General features: G+C 42.0%; 1 protein-coding gene across 2 annotated transcripts in view; it reads right to left on the reverse strand.

Moving 5' to 3' along the window:
- LOC120991649 overlaps positions 1 to 9,975 on the reverse strand; it is a 314,874-nt gene extending 304,899 nt beyond the window's left edge. The window contains exons 1-2 of one of the 2 annotated variants that reach the window (XM_040420444.1): positions 9,837 to 9,975; positions 640 to 759 (exon numbers count right to left, since the gene is read on the reverse strand). In XM_040420444.1, the coding sequence (XP_040276378.1) occupies positions 640 to 748 (109 nt within the window). In that variant the 5' untranslated portion in view covers positions 749 to 759; positions 9,837 to 9,975. The remainder of the gene's footprint in view (positions 1 to 639; positions 760 to 9,836) is intronic. The other variant, XM_040420445.1, reaches the window with a different exon arrangement.
- Between the last annotated feature and the right edge of the window lie 7,986 nt (positions 9,976 to 17,961).

Consider the following 17,961-nt stretch of genomic DNA (forward strand, 5'->3'; position numbering starts at 1 on the left):
TAACTTTCTGAAAAAATAAAATGACTTTTAAAAAATGATGCCAACATAAAGTAGACATATGGGAAATGTGAAGTAATAACTATTTTATGAAATATCACTATCTGTCTTAAAAGCAGAGAAATTCTGATTTTGAAAATAGCGAATTTTTCTGAATTTTCTGAATCTTTGGGATTTTTTTATGCATAAAAGTAAAATGTATCAACTAAAATTCACCACTAACATAAAGCATGATGTGTCATAATAAAACAGTCTCAGAATGGCCTGTATAAGTAAAAGCGTTCCAAAGTTATTTCCACATAAACTGACACATGTCAGATTTGAACAATGGGGCTCCGGCATATGGTCCAAACTGGCTGTCGCTTGAAGGAGTTAACAATAAGCAGATCACAAAACATTTCACTGAAGGACAAGTCAGAACGAGTCAAAGACGCTAATTGTATTCCCTCTCCACTCTGGCCAAAATATGAGGATCCTGAACAGAAGACCCCCTTTATTAACTCAGGATCCCCTAATAGGATATATGAAACTGGGTTTTCTAAACTGGACGCCCACTTTATTGTCAGACAAGCTGATCTCTAAGGTAATGGGTAACTATGAAGTTAATTCCAAAAAAGCAGAAAGGCTTTTGCTACTACTTACTTTTACAGATTTCCGCATGTGCTGTAATCCAGTTTGATTGAGAAGGATCTGTTGATTCTAGAAGAATTGTGCCACCACTTTCATGAAATTTACTGGCATATGCACCCATAGCTACAAATTCTGGAAAATGATATAAATAATTATATGAAAATAGCTATTTAGTGTAATTATACTGTAAAAACACAGAACAGACAAAACAAATTTATCAAAAATGGTGTAAAGGAAAACTAGCTAAATTGCCCACAGCAACTAATCAGATTCCACCTTTCATTTTCCAAAGTAGCTCTGAAAAATGGAATCTGATTGGTTGCAACTAGGCCCGTTTTCCTGTATACGTTTTAATAAATCTCCCTTATTGTCTATTTAAAGGCTATATACATTTTCTTAAAATTGGGCTTTATTGAAAATTTAGAATCCTTTTCTTTTTACATGGCTGAGTTTCTCTAGTAGCAGGATCTGGATTTTCTCTTTGTTACGTCAGCCAGCTAACCTGACGTGCTCCTTATCTCTGCTCTCTGACTTTATAAACACTCATTACAGCTCACTTCTTATCTTACTGAAAAGAATGTGGCTAAAATAAGTGTTTAGTAATTTAGAGATACTAAACACTGTATATCTGTTACAGATTGCAGCACAAAGGTTATTTGCGCCTTAATCTGTGACTTTTTACCCGCTGACACCAGATCTAAAAAAAGGAGCATGATGGGGGTGGGGAAAGGGGTGGTCTGGCAGTCCCATCTCATTTATAATTCTCTACTCCCGTTTTAGGCATAGAAAATGGTCTAAATCTACACCAGCAAGGGAGCTGGCAAAGATTTAGACAGGCTGTAGATGGGCTGAAATTATGTAGAGGCCGGCGCCTCTACATAAATTCGGCGCATCCACTGCCAGCTAACAGGGTCTTAAAAACAGTAAAAAGTAAGATTCACACAGCTAGAAAAACAGTTAACCCTTTGTGACAGAACGTCTCAATATTTTTAATAAAGACCAAATAAAAAAATTTTTTTTATCCCAAAATAAGTAAAATGCAATCATAAAAAAATTGCCTCCGAGGGTATACATAGCCTTTAATACTTGAGCATTTATTTATAATTGATACATCTCAATCTTTTATTAAAATATGCATATTCTAGATCTGTTGAATATCATATGGGTGAAGTTCCTGAATTTTTTGTTGGTTCAGATTCTATCGATTTGGCCTTCAGATTCTATTCTGCCTGAACAAATTTGGTTTGAATATAAAGTGCCCTGGCTGCCCTGAAGAGGTCTCCTAGGTCTGTATGCAACCCCTTTTAAAGGGGTTCTCCGGGAATTAAGAAAATGAAAATACTTAAATATTACTTCATTATAAATATATTACCAAATACCTTTCATTAGTTATAATGGGTCATTTTGTCTGGGGAGCAATCATTAGGAAGAATAAAATGGCTGCCATCCTACTAGTTCACACAAAACCTGTCCTAATAACAGAGGAGGACAAGTTAAAGAGCTGCGCCATCTTCCTCTCTTGTCAGGGATTATGATCCTGAATACCGTTTAATATGATTTTCAGCTGAATCTCTGTAGGAATGGAGTTAGGAGACATGACGTACAGGGAGGAGGTGGGGATGTAGACAATGAGCAGCAGCACTTGTATGTAGTCTCCATTACCACAGCCCCACATTACCTGTCCTGTCCATTCTCTCTGTACTTCATGTCTCCTCGTAAACTCCATTCCTACAGAGATTCAGCTGAAGATCTTATCATCTGTATTCAGGATCATAATCCCTGACAAGTAGAGCAGAGATGAGGATGAGGCAGCTCTTTACCTCAGTGTTGTAAAGTAACTTGTACTCCTGTGTGATTAGGACAGGTTTTGCTAATAGGACGGCAGCCATTTTATTTCTCCTAATGATTGCTCCCTAGACAAAATGAATCATTATAGCTAATGAAATGTATTTGGTAATATATTTATACTAAAGTAATATTCACAGAGAACCCCTTTTAGCTTTTTAACACCATGAAAGCATTAGTAATATCACAGTGAAAGGGATATAATAGCTATGAGTAAACTGAAGGTAGCCTGCATAGTTTATGCACTTTAAAGGGGTTTTCCATGCAACTTTGAATAGTACCCACTTCCAAAACAGCCTCCGGCAGAGCTAGAGAACACCCATCTGACGTCACTGGCTCACTGCTAGACGGAAGTGATGAGAAGCCCGTAATGTCACCGGCACAGAACAAAAAGATAATTTTTCTGCCCAATGCAGTGTGACAAGGGGGAGCATCGGAACAAGGAAATGCTCCTATGCTTCACTTATATGTAGTCTATAAATAAAGAGCAGCTTATCACCAAGAATCGGCCCTGAACCCAGAAAACCCTTTAATTCCTTAGTGGCCACTAATACTCTTATTTACTGACGTAAAGAAAGGGGGTTTTAAGCTAAACAGCTGCCTTCATTACATGTACCCAAATGGTGCATTGAAAACTACAACTTGTCCTGCAAAAAATAAGACTTCATACAAGTACATTGATGAAAAACAAAAAAGTTGTAGCCTTTTTGGGGAGTAGCAACAGATTTGGTGAGTTTTAAAGAAATAAATTCACGTGTAGCAATGTGCCTGATTATTTTTCTTTTGGAAGCAGTTTCAGATTTGCTATAATGTGCAGTGTAGGGTTCCCAGCAGCAGTACAGTATTGAAAGTGATGGAAAAGGCAGGAGATATGCATCTGTGTAGGGGTAGTAGTAGCGGCAGGAAATGTAATTGCTGTAAGTAGTTGCAGTACACGACGGAACATGGTGGACAGGCAGACAGAGGTAGTAGCATCATTGGGCTAATAATGACTAGCTAGTCCTTACTGTCTGCAAAGGCAGATCTATTCATCTGCATCAGCTGGAGGTGTGTGTAAATCCTCATGTATCCACACCTGATTCATTCTCGCAAATGTAATGTTTCCCATACTTGTGGAGGACAATATTGATCATTTCAGTGTGATGATGCTACCTGCTGCACTGAAGACACTGGACAGTCTACATGACAGTGGCAAACCTGGCCAGTTCCTGCCACTGCTGCAGTCTAGTCATTAATAAGTCCATGGGAACAGCGATCAAGGCTTTTCTTGGAGAAGGGGCACAGTCCAAGTATGACTGAACCTGGTTGTTCAGGCAGTGCGTATCAGTTTGCTAATGTGTTTCAGGTTTCTGCGGCAAATGAAAACCTCAATGTTCAGCAAAGTATATTAGCTGCTACTGGTGCTGCTCTGGCGCTGTCAGAGGCAGCTGGGTATAGAGAGTATTCTGGTAATTTGCCCCATTGCCTCCCTTTCAGAAGCAGTATAATTTGCCCATTTTCCTTTTATAGCAAGGATCTAAAAGCATGGCTATGCAAGCCATCCCTTTGTTTGATGTTTACAATACTCTTGCCAACACATAATCATTCAGCTTGCCATGCTCGACAGTGTGTGGGAAACCAGTGTCTGCCCTACACTGCTATTGTTAGCATAGTCATCATCAACTGCATGTCTGCCAGAATGTGTGTAAACCTCATCACCTGGATGTGTGTATGAAAAGTCCATGTTTCCCTCCACTATCAACTGCTTCTCATCCTCCTCTTCAAATCCTAGCTCCTCGTCCTGTTCCATTTCCACATGCACAGAACATTGTCCGTGTGGGTCCCTGACAGCCACACAGTAGTGACCAAGACATGGAAGCTGTTTATCCACCACCCCTTATTGCATCAGTGTTAGCATTTGCTCCAATATAAACAGCATGGAAAAGTCATCATGATGCTGCTGTTGTCCCTACTTACAAATCTGGTGGCCTTAGTAGACGACATGCGCTTCTAATGAGCTGCCACTGCCTGAACTCAAAATAACACATGTTACCTGCTGTGGCATGTAACCATTGACCACTTTATGGTTTTGTTGCCAGAGCTTTGTAAAAGTTCAGCAAAGTATTAAAGAGATTGTCCATCTTTGAAGCAATTTTTTGCAGCCCCCCACAACAGACCTGTGGTAGGAAGCATACTTTCTTGCTCCCCACTGCTCGGTTCCAGCTTCTTCTTCACCATACTTCAGTTCATTGTTTGTCAACTTCTGGAGTGGAAAGTAGTCATGTGTGTCACTACAGCCATTGACTAGCCACAGCAATGACATGTCCCTCAAGCAGCACATGACCCAGTGCTCCATTTATTGTCTGCAGCGGCACACATCACTCCCATCCATTCCAGAAGTTGACAAGCAGGGAACCGGTGAGTGATAAACTGAAGGAGCCAGAACTGAGCATCAGAGAGCAGGTAAGCATGATTCTTTCCACATGTCCAGCAAGTAGTGGGGACTGCTGAAAATTGTTTCAAAGGTGTAGAACCAGTTTAAGGACTGATTGCAATACTTAGACTGAGATAATGAGTGGTGAGGTAGGAGGAATCAAGGCAATGCATCTACAGGGGACACTGTAACACAGACCAGAGTCTGTAACCGCCCTCCTGCAAGTATGATGATGCAGTGGGTACCAATTAGAGAGAGACCAACAGGTTTGAGTAATGTTGTTCAAGTTGATATGTGTACTGCTACTAAAAGTTCCAGTTAAAGTATCTGTAATGCATATAATATACTGATAAACTAAAGGGGGCAGTAACTACTAAAATGTGACTTTTAATGATTAAGGAGTAAAACAACGGCCCCTACAGACACACAACAAATAAGATACAAACATACACAAACTGGTACATCAAAAGTGACCAGTAACTAGAGAAATTGGTAGGTATGAATGATGGACTGGACCAGGATGGCAGGCCAAGCACGGCTGTGTCACAAGTGAATTAGTAAGCCCTAGTGACTCCCTGCTTGGCCTGGTCCGCCCTATAACCAATATCCTCGGGACGGGGTCCAAAAAGCCCCGCAAGGGGTGGCCCAGACAGGAACTCTTAACCTATATAGATGACCCTAATAAGGCCCTCACAGGTAGGAAGAGAAAAAATTGTGTCCAGAGGAACAAGGAAAACACACCAATTTACCAAAGTAAGCGTAACCCCACCACAGAATTATCCACAAGGGAGGATAAGGTGAAAGGAATACTCAAGTGTCCCGACGCGTTTCTTCACACAGAGTATGCCCCAGGGCCCAGCACATCCGAAAGGTCAGGGTCCATGAGAAGTGTCTTCCAATGTCGTGACAGAATCCCCCTCACTTGAGAGGCCGCGGCATCAAATGTTCCTATCACCCGGACAGTACCTTGAGATTCCTTCTCCCTGCTGTTTACAGGATGGAGAAGTTCTGTCCGAGTCCGTGATTTGGTTTTCTCATACGCCAGTCTGAGGGTCCTATCAGGGTACCCCCTCTCTTGAAACCTCGCTCTGAGGTCCCTCATGGCCCCACAGCTCTATAAAAAAGAGCGTCTATCACTACAACAACTGCCGGTCACCCCACCACTGTGGACACCACCACCCTGGGTCACAGTCTCCTGGTGGAATTGGAGCCATACGCCTGACCGCTGCCATACAAAAGTAAGTTACTGGCCTCCATGGTGTGGGGGCATGTATATGCTGTCTTACTTATTTGGTTTCTGTATTTGATATAACCTTTAGATTCAGCCGTAACCTGACTGTAGTACTGCCCCGTGTCCCCTGATGAATCCTGGGGCATACTCTGTGTGAAGAAACGCGTCGGGTCACTTGAGTATTCCTTTCACCTTATCCTCCCTTGTGGATAATTCTGTGGTGGGGTTACGCTTACTTTGGTAAATTGGTGTGTTTTCCTTGTTCCTCTGGACACAATTTTTTCTCTTCCTACCTGTGAGGGCCTTATTAGGGTCATCTATATAGGTTAGGAGTTCCTGTCTGGGACACCCCTTGCGGGGCTTTTTGGACCCCGTCCCGAGGATATTGGTTATAGGGCGGACCAGGCCAAGCAGGGAGTCACTAGGGCTTACCAATTCACTTGTGACACAGCCGTGCTCGGCCTGCCATCCTGGTCCAGTCCATCATTCATACCTACCAATTTCTCTAGTTACTGGTCACTTTTGATGTACCAGTTTGTGTATGTTTGTATCTTATTTGTTGTGTGTCTGTAGGGGCCGTTGTTTTACTCCTTAATCATTAAAAGTCATATTTTAGTAGTTACTGCCCCCTTTAGTTTATTTGTCTTGTTCAATGAGCAGTAATCAGGGAGACACTCCTGTCTTCGCCTGACTGACCACCTTTAGTCCATATAATATACTGTACTTTGGACTTGAATTATATTACCAACACATTGGTCTGTAACCATACTGTAACTGAAATGCAAATGCATAAACACACTAGGCATGCAGCACTGGGTAGTCAGGAGATTATTCTTGAGAAAGGTACTAGCTTAGAGGTTGCCATGACCCTTAGAGGCTCCAGGTTATCATCATACATTTGGCAAGCTGTAGTAGGGTAGCCTTCCTGTGACCCATAATGACAGAGAAGACATGGGCAATAGTTTTCAACTATCTTGGTTACAATCTGATAGATTTGTGTTAAGGCGCACAGTCCTCCAGCCCCCAGCAACAGAGTACTGGTAACTTTGCAACTGTTCTACTGTTAAAGAACAAATTTCACACAACTTGTGTGTAACTTCAGCGACTCGTAGGGGAAGAGCTGGGAGGAGAGGAATGGTAGTTGCAGCCCTGATAGGAGAGGTGGTGGTTCACATGGGCTGTCCTCACTCTAACACTCTCTGGGGCTGTGCAGTGAATGGAGGGGTGCAAACCCTAGTGTTGGGGCTTCTGCCTGATGGTGGCTGGGGTGCCCTTGATATTAGGTAGATAGGTGCAAGACAGGAGGGCAGATATAGCTATGGCGGACGTATGATGGTGGAGTCAAAGACCAGGCCCATTTGGTTACAATAAATAAGTCTCTTTACTGAAGAGATGATAGGAGGCTCAGTACATATAGCAGCAATAGGCACAGTTCAGAGGTATATTGCAGAGTAGGCTCCTCCCTATAGCTGTGTATAGGCTGTGAGCCACTCTAACAAATGGCTGTAGCAAATTGCTGGGTGATTACTACCAAGATCACAGGTATGTGTATCACCGAGCCCTGGTTATATGTCTCCAGCTGTCAGCTACCCCCAATAGAGAGCTGCAATTATGCTTGTTTCACCACCAGTTTTTTTCACCCATATGAGGGCAGTTTACATACTCAGCTTCATTCTATATGTGACAGAAGTCCACATTCAACCTGGTCAGAAATTGCCTAAGGATCCCCCTATATACTCAAGATGCTCCTGCATTCTTAGTGCGGTGATGTGCACTCAGTACTAGTGCGGTGATTGGCTCCACAAGGTGTGCACACACCTGAGAGGCAGAGTAATTGCCTTTATTAGGAGCACGATGCAGCAGGGGCGCAACGGCCATACCAGCGCAGCAGACTGGGAGACATGGACTTGTGTATCCAGCTTCTGTTAATTTAATCTTTACAGATACCAGTCCTTTACTGTGCTGCTCCTGATAATCCACTGAGACTCATAGTGAAATTGCAGTTCCCTATAACAGGTAGCTAACAGCTTGACACATATAACCAGGACTCGATGATACGATGATACACATACCTGCAATCCTGCTAGTAATCACCCAGCCGTTTGCTACAGCCATTTGTTACAGTAACTCACAGGTGGTCTTCAAGAAGAAAGGGATAATAGACGCCTGCATAGTTCCATTTATTTTACAGGTGTCGGGTTTATACAATACTGTCCTGGCATCTGTTTAGTAGCCCACAATCCTTGGTGATCTGAATTTGGGGGGGGGGTTGAGAGTACCGTCCCACTGCACTGCATATAAATTATAATATCAGTGGATGGTGGCGATGGTGACCCCTTGTTCGAGAATTCAATAATCTAGATCACCATTCTGCTTGTGTAAAACTGTTGTAAAGAGGGAGATTATCCCACCAATTTTTCTGTAATACCATAATACAGAATTTTTAGTTTTATTTTAATCATCTTTTCAGGCAGTGATTGACTGTCTAAATAGTAGGTCTAATAATACTAAGAGACCAGTGATGATATAATTCTCTATATCTAGAAAAAGTCTACTTTTAAAGTAGGGGCACCATGTGGCCCAGTGGTTAGCACTGTTGCCTTGCAGCACTGGAGTCCTGTGTTTGCATCTAATTAAGGGCAACATCTGCATGGAGTCTTCATGTTTCCTCTGTCTTTGCCAGGTTTTTTTTCCCACGCTTCAAAAACATAGGTTAATTGGTGCCCTATTTTTGGTGTCCAACTTTTGTACAGAATTGCAGAATATGTCAGCGCTGGGGTCCTAGAGTCAAATCCACCCAAGGACATCTGCCTGGAGTTTGTATGTTCTCCCCGTCTTTGTGTGGGTTTCCTCTGGGCACTCCGGTTTCCTCCCACACCCCAAAGACATACTGATAGGGAACTTAGATTGTGAGCCCCATTGGGGACAGTATGATGCTAATGTCTGTAAAGAGCTGCAGAAGATAGTAACGCTATATAAAAGCGTAAAAAATGCACTTGTTTAATCGGAAATAAAAGAAGCAGTCTAATTGTAAAATAAATTAAATAAAAACTCGCCAGCATTCTCATTTGGGAAGCAGTGCCTTTTTAAATAAAACTGATTTCTTTTGTAGAATAAAACTGTCTACAATCCTCATTTAGTCTCATTGAGATCTAGGTCAGCAGCAAAGAAACCTAATGAGAATATAGTTTCCCAATGGCTACAGAGTGCAAAAGCGCACCCAATCCAGTGTTTTTCATCAGAGCGGAAAACACTAAGGATTAGATATACATAATGGTCTTTGATGGTCCTGACTGCTCCCAAAGATGTGTCTTTATTACAGAATGTTATTTCCTATGCTCTTGTTTTTTGTTGTATTTTAAGTGTTTCTCCAAAATGCAAAGAATCAGTTGAACTATTCCCAAGAGAAATATCATTGAATCTGAGCAACTGGTAAAATCCCTAAAGTTGAAATTAATTAGGTTTCTAAGATTCCTCAATCTGTTTTTGTTTTGCACTGAGAGAGTACTTTGCATTATTGATGCTCCTAGCTTACTGCTCCTATTAAGTATTGGTTCTATAAGCACAGTGTGGCAGAATATATATGAAACCTGAACTTCAATCTCTGTATTTGAGGTCACTAGAGAGAGCCAAGTGAAGTGCGCAGATCACACGTTTCCTGAATATGTCAATGCCAGCAGTGTACATGCAGTAGATATATAGTATAAATAGTATGCTTACCTGTGTTACTTGGCTGTATGCTCGTACAGTGCTGTCTGTGCTGCAGGAGTTGGGTTGCTAATACACATTGTTACCAGAGAACCTGCAGGTACAGTAGGTGTGAACTGGGAGGAGACATAAGCCATACAGGTCTAATTTCAGCTGCTCACTGATAATTGATCCTAGACGACACTGAAGCTCTTTATACATTCAGTGAACTGTAGGACAAACATAAAAAGATTGACGATTCCAGATTTAACACTGCGCAACAATGATTTTGCTACTGAGAGAAAAACATGTGATATATACTAAAATGAGCACGCCGATTCTAAATATGAACTTGGAATTTGCCTGACACGTCTAGATTTTAAGTTATACATGCAAAGCCTATTCAGTTATAATATTAATGCATTATATTGGAAGATATTCCAATGGACATGTCCAGACCTGTTCGGATGCACTCAGGCTGATGTCAGCAGTAATAATATACAGTCAGGTCCATAAATATTGGGACATCAACACAATTCTAAAATCTTTGGCTCTATACACCACCACAATGGATTTGAAATGAAGCGAACAAGATGTGCTTTAACTGCAGACTGCCAGCTTTCATTTGAGGGTATTTACATCCAAAGCAGGTGAACGGTGTAGGAATTACAACAGTTTGCATATGTGCCTCCCACTTGTTAAGGGACCAAAAGTAATGGGACAGAATAATAATCATAAATCAAACTTTCACGTTTTAATACTTGGTTGCAAATCCTTTACAGTCAATTACAGCCTGAAGTCTGGAACGCATAGACATCACTAGACGCTGGGTTTCATCCCTGGTGATGCTCTGCCAGGCCTCTACTGCAACTGCCTTCAGTTCCTGCATGATCTTGGGGCATTTTCCCTTCAGTTTTGTCTTCATCAAGTGAAATGCATGCTCAATCGTATTCAGGTCAGGTGATTGACTTGGCCATTGCATAACATTCCACTTCTTTCCTTTAAAAAATTATTTGGTTGCTTTTGCAGTATGCTTTGGGTCATTGTTCATCTGCACTGTGAAGCACCATCCAATGAGTTCTGAAGCATTTGGCTGAATATAAGCAGATAATATTGCCTGAAACACTTCAGATTTCATCCTGCTGCTTTTGTCAGCAGTCACATCATCAATAAATACAGGAGAACCAGTTCCATTGGCAGCCATACATGCCCACGCCGTGACACTACCACCACCATGCTTCACTGATGAGGCAGTATGCTTAGGTTCATGAGCAGTTCCTTTCTGTAACGGGGTGCCGAAGGCACACTCGGTCTCCCATCAGCCGCAGACCTGCTGCTTAGCTTCGGGAGCGAGGATCTGTGTTTGACCTCGTTCCCAGGGCGGCTTTGCTAGCTGGGAGGCTCACTGCTCCTAGGTCTGCCTTGAGCGCCGAGCTGATCACTCGGTTCTCGACTGGTCGGTCTGTCGGTCATGTGACGCTGGCCACGTCACATGACCCTCACTCCCCACTATAAATACAGGCAGCCTGCTGGCCACAGGTTGTCTGTTAATTTAGGTTCCTGGCAGTTGTTGGATACCTGTGTACTTACCTGATCCTGTTCCCTGATGATCTTTTGCCTGCTCCTCCTGTACTGCGCATCCTTCCTGGTATATTGACCTCGGCTTCCACCTGACTATTCTTTGCGGACTCCTTTGATACTTCTCGACTCTCCTGGTATTTATGACCTTGGCTTCTCCTGACCTTTCTTTGCTTATCCCTCTGTACTGCGTTGTCCTCTTGGTTTTGACCCGGTCCGTTCACTATCCGTTATTTGTCTTGTCTGTCCTTCCCGCACGTATACTAAGTTAGGGACTGCCGTCCAGTTGTCCCCTGTCATCAGGACTCGTGAGGCAAGTAGGCAGGGCCACGGGTGAGGGTGGAGCGCAGTGGTCACTATCCTCCCCCCTGTGTGTGTGTGTGTACGTGACCGTTACACTTTCCTTCTCTATACTCTTCTCTTCCCATCACTCTGATACAAGTTGATCTTGGTCTCATCTGTCCATAGGATGTTGTTCCAGAACTGTGAAGGCTTTTTTAGATGTCGTTTGGAAAACTCTAATCTGGCCTTCCTGTTTTTGAGGCTCACCAATGGTTTACATTTTGTGGTGAACACTCTGTATTCACTCTGGTGAAGTCTTCTCATGATTGGTGACTTTGACAAACATACACCTACCTCCTGGAGAGTGTTCTTGATCTGGCCAACTGTTGTTTTCTTCACCAGGGAAAGAGGTCATCCACCACAGTTGTTTTCCGTGGTCTTCCGGGTCTTTTGGTGTTGCTGAGCTCATCGATGCGTTCCTTCTTTTTAAGAATGTTCCAAACAGTTGTTTTGTCCACGCCTAATGTTTTTGCTATCTCTCTGATGGGTTTGTTTTGTTTTTTCAGCCTAATGATGGCTTGCTTCACTGATAGTGACAGCTCTTTGGATCTCATCTTGAGAGTTGACAGCAACAGATTCCAAATACAAATAGCACACTTGAAATGAACTCTGGACCTTTTATCTGCTCATTGTAATTGGGATATTGAGGGAATAACACACACCTGGCCATGGAACAGCTGAGAAGCCAATTGTCCCATTACTTTTGGTTCCTTAACAAGTGGGAGGCACATATGAAAACTGATATAATTCCTACACCGTTCACCTGATTTGGATGTAAATACCCTCAAATTAAAGCTGACAGTCTGCAGTTAAAGCACATCTTGTTCGTTTCATTTCGAATCCATTGTGGTGGTGTATAGAGCCAAAAATGTTACAATTTGGTCGATGTCCCAATATTTATGGACCTGACTGTAAGGCAAGCTGGACAGATTTTGATAAAGTGATCTATTATAGTGCTATCAGTTTTGAAACTTAAGATGGATAAACGCAAATGTGTTAATGATCCAGACAATTTCTGCTACATATGTGGCAAATACACTACTTATGATCAGCGCAAGAATCTGACAAAAGTGAGTGCGTCTTGCAGCTTGGGATGCATTTGTGGTAGTAGTGCAGAACTTCGAGCTGCAAACTATGCTGAATTAGTAGACAACATGCTTACAGCATATGAACTTGCCTGTTGAATGTCATTGAAAGTGCATTTCTTACATTCCCATCTTGACTTTTTCCCACTCAATTTGGAACACGCAAGTAACTAACATGGAGAGCGGTTCCATAAAGATATTTCTACAATGGAGAACAGGTATCAAGGCCGTTGGAATACCAACATGATGGGGGACTACTGCTGGTTTTTGCAATGGGAAAATATGACCGTTCACAAATGCAAAAGCAGATGCCTGAAGCACGTTTAATAGTACTGGGCCTTTTTCAAGTAAGACTTTTAAACTGAAAAATGAGACTTTTAAAAATTTTGTTAGGGTACTTTCACACTTGCGGCAGAGTGATGCAGCAAGCAGTTACGTCAAAGCGTATGCCAACTGATGGCATTTGTAAGACTGATCAGACTGATCTTACAACTGCATTGATATGCCGGATCCGTCTTTCCGTTCTCATCCAGAAAAACGGATCTGGCATTTATTTATTTTTTACATTTTCGGTCTGCGCATGTGCAGACTAGAAGGACGGGTCCGGCATTGCAATATTTTAAATGCCGGATCCGGCACTAATACATTCCTGTGGGAAAAAAATGTCGGATCCGGCATTCAGGCAAGTGTTCTGTTTTTTTTGGCCGGAGATAAAACCGTAGCATGCTGCAGTATTGAAAAGGAAAAAAAAAATGGAACTGAAGACATCCTGATGCATCCTGAATGGAATGCTCTCCATTCAGAATCTGATCAGACAGATTCAGAAAACTGATCAGTTATTTTCCGGTATAGAACCCCTAGGACGGAACTCTATGCCGGAAAAGAAAAACACTAGTGTGAAAGTACCCTTATTCCATTACATTTTCATACACGGTTTACTACTAGGGATGAGCGAACCCGAACTGTATAGTTCGGGTTCGTACCGAATTTTGGGGTGTCCGTGACACGGACCCGAACCCGAACATTTTCGTAAAAGTCTGGGTTCGGGTTCGGTGTTCGGCGCTTTCTTGGCGCTTTTTGAAAGGCTGCAAAGCAGCCAATCAACAAGCGTCATACTACTTGCCCCAAGAGGCCATCACAGCCTTGCCTACTATTGGCATGGCTGTGATTGGCCAGTGCAGCATGTGACGCAGCCTCTATATAAGCTTGGGTCACGTAGCGCTGCACGTCACTCTGCTGATTCAAGCATAGGGAGAGGTTGCAGCTGCGACGTTAGGGCGAGATTAGGCAGATTAACTCCTCCAAAAGACTTCATTCTGTGATCGATCTGCAGCTGTGGATCATTGAAGTGCTATTATTGACTTGCTCACTTTTTTGAGGCTGCCCAGAGCATTTTTAGATCACTTTTTTTCTGGGGTGATCGGCGGCCATTTTGTGACTTGTGGTGCGCCAGCACGAGCTATCACCAAGTGTATTTAACCATCGATAGTGTGGTTATTTTGTGCTATATCCTACATCAGCTGCAGGCTGAGCCTGTGTCACCGAAGTGCATTTAACCATCAACAGTCTGGTTATTTTTTGGCCATATACTACATCAGCTGCAGGCTGAGCCTGTTTCACCCAAGTGCATTTAACCATCAACAGTCTGATTATTTTTTGGCCATATACTACATCAGCTGCAGGCTAAGCCTGTGTTACCCAAGTGCATTTAACCATCAACAGTGTGGTTATTTTTTGGCCATATATTACATCAGGGGCAAGTTGAGCCTGTCAGCCAGCGCCTAAAAAATAGACCTGACATTTCTATTCAACCAAATCTGCACAGTTTTAGCTGGTCAAGTTATTTGTAGTGACCGTCAAAGCAGACTTTTTGTTCTGGGTTGAAAAAGCATTCCCAAATTTGCCATTCTGAAAATAACTAGTTTGTGGTATTTCAGGCCTACTTGAAATCTATCCCAAAAAGAAAATCTTACATTGAAGTTATTGATAGTGTCATTCAGAAAAACCTAAGACACACGCTAGCGTGCTGATAGAAGTGTCATTCTGTGATTAAACCTATAACTGTCACACAGCGCAAAAAAAAACAGGTCTCACATCTCTATTCAACCAAATCTGCACAGTTTTAGCTGGTCAAGTTATTTGTAGTGACCGTCAAAGCAGACTTTTTGTTCTGGGTTGAAAAAGCATTCCCAAATTTGCCATTCTGAAAATAACTAGTTTGTGGTATTTGAGGCCTACTTGAAATCTATCCCAAAAAGAAAATCTTACATTGAAGTTATTGATAGTGTCATTTAGAAAAACCTAAGACACACGCTAGCGTGCTGATAGAAGTGTCATTCTGTGATTAAACCTATAACTGTCACACAGCGCAAAAAAAACCAGGTCTCACATCTCTATTCAACCAAATCTGCACAGTTTTAGCTGGTCAAGTTATTTGTAGTGACCGTCAAAGCAGACTTTTTGTTCTGGGTTGAAAAAGCATTCCCAAATTTGCCATTCTGAAAATAACTAGTTTGTGGTATTTGAGGCCTACTTGAAATCTATCCCAAAAAGAAAATCTTACATTGAAGTTATTGATAGTGTCATTCAGAAAAACCTAAGACACACGCTAGCGTGCTGATAGAAGTGTCATTCTGTGATTAAACCTATAACTGTCACACAGCGCAAAAAAAAACAGGTCTCACATCTCTATTCAACCAAATTTGCACAGTTTTAGCTGGTCAAGTTATTTGTAGTGACCGTCAAAGCAGACTTTTTGTTCTGGGTTGAAAAAGCATTCCCAAATTTGCCATTCTGAAAATAACTAGTTTGTGGTATTTGAGGCCTACTTGAAATCTATCCCAAAAAGAAAATCTTACATTGAAGTTATTGATAGTGTCATTCAGAAAAACCTAAGACACACGCTAGCGTGCTGATAGAAGTGTCATTCTGTGATTAAACCTATAACTGTCACACAGCGCAAAAAAAAACAGGTCTCACATCTCTATTCAACCAAATCTGCACAGTTTTAGCTGGTCAAGTTATTTGTAGTGACCGTCAAAGCAGACTTTTTGTTCTGGGTTGAAAAAGCATTCCCAAATTTGCCATTCTGAAAATAACTAGTTTGTGGTATTTGAGGCCTACTTGAAATCTATCCCAAAAAGAAAATCTTACATTGAAGTTATTGATAGTGTCATTCAGAAAAACCTAAGACACACGCTAGCGTGCTGATAGAAGTGTCATTCTGTGATTAAACCTATAACTGTCACACAGCGCAAAAAAAAACAGGTCTCACATCTCTATTCAACCAAATTTGCACAGTTTTAGCTGGTCAAGTTATTTGTAGTGACCGTCAAAGCAGACTTTTTGTTCTGGGTTGAAAAAGCATTCCCAAATTTGCCATTCTGAAAATAACTAGTTTGTGGTATTTCAGGCCTACTTGAAATCTATCCCAAAAAGAAAATCTTACATTGAAGTTATTGATAGTGGCATTCAGAAAAACCTAAGACACACGCTAGCGTGCTGATAGAAGTGTCATTCTGTGATTAAACCTATAACTGTCACACAGCGCAAAAAAAAACAGGTCTCACATCTCTATTCAACCAAATCTGCACAGTTTTAGCTGGTCAAGTTATTTGTAGTGACCGTCAAAGCAGACTTTTTGTTCTGGGTTGAAAAAGCATTCCCAAATTTGCCATTCTGAAAATAACTAGTTTGTGGTATTTCAGGCCTACTTGAAATCTATCCCAAAAAGAAAATCTTACATTGAAGTTATTGATAGTGTCATTCAGAAAAACCTAAGACACACGCTAGCGTGCTGATAGAAGTGTCATTCTGTGATTAAACCTATAACTGTCACACAGCGCAAAAAAAAACACGTCTCACATCTCTAGTCAACCAAATCTGCACAGTTTTAGCTGGTCAAGTTATTTGAAGTGACCGTCAAAGCAGACTTTTTGTTCTGGGTTGAAAAAGCATTCCCAAATTTGCCATTCTGAAAATAACTAGTTTGTGGTATTTCAGGCCTACTTGAAATCTATCCCAAAAAGAAAATCTTACATTGAAGTTATTGATAGTGTCATTCAGAAAAACCTAAGACACACGCTAGCGTGCTGATAGAAGTGTCATTCTGTGATTAAACCTATAACTGTCACACAGCGCAAAAAAAAACAGGTCTCACATCTCTATTCAACCAAATCTGCACAGTTTTAGCTGGTCAAGTTATTTGTAGTGACCGTCAAAGCAGACTTTTTGTTCTGGGTTGAAAAAGCATTCCCAAATTTGCCATTCTGAAAATAACTAGTTTGTGGTATTTCAGGCCTACTTGAAATCTATCCCAAAAAGAAAATCTTACATTGAAGTTATTGATAGTGTCATTCAGAAAAACCTAAGACACACGCTAGCGTGCTGATAGAAGTGTGATTCTGTGATTAAACCTATACCTGTCACACAGCGCAAAAAAAAACAGGTCTCACATCTCTATTCAACCAAATCTGCAGTGTTTTAGCTGGTCAAGTTATTTGTAGTGACCGTCAAAGCAGACTTTTTGTTCTGGGTTGAAAAAGCATTCCCAAATTTGCCATTATCAAAATTGTGGTGAACAGGAACAATGAGGAAAACATCTAATAAGGGACGCGGACGTGGACATGGTCGTGGTGGTGTTAGTGGACCCTCTGGTGCTGGGAGAGGACGTGGCCGTTCTGCCACAGCCACACGTCCTAGTGAACCAACTACCTCAGTTCCCAGTAGCCAGCAGAATTTACAGCGATATTTGGTGGGGCCCAATGCCGTTCTAAGGATGGTAAGGCCTGAGCAGGTACAGGCATTAGTCAATTGGGTGGCCGACAGTGGATCCAGCACGTTCACATTATCTCCCACCCAGTCTTCTGCAGAAAGCGCACAGATGGCGCATGAAAACCAAGCCCATCGGTCTGTCACATCACCCCCATGCATATCAGGGAAACTGTCTGAGCCTCAAGTTATGCAGCAGTCTCTTATGCTGTTTGAAGACTCTGCTGCCAGGGTTTCCCAAGGGCATCCACCTAGCCCTTCCCCAGGGGTGGAAGAGATAGAATGCGCTAACGCACAACCACTTATTTTTCCTGATGATGAGGACATGGGAATACCACCTCAGCACGTCTCTGATGATGACGAAACACAGGTGCCAACTGCTG

Source organism: Bufo bufo, chromosome 2 (genome assembly GCF_905171765.1).
Source record: "Bufo bufo chromosome 2, aBufBuf1.1, whole genome shotgun sequence".
Classification (NCBI taxonomy): domain Eukaryota; kingdom Metazoa; phylum Chordata; class Amphibia; order Anura; family Bufonidae; genus Bufo; species Bufo bufo.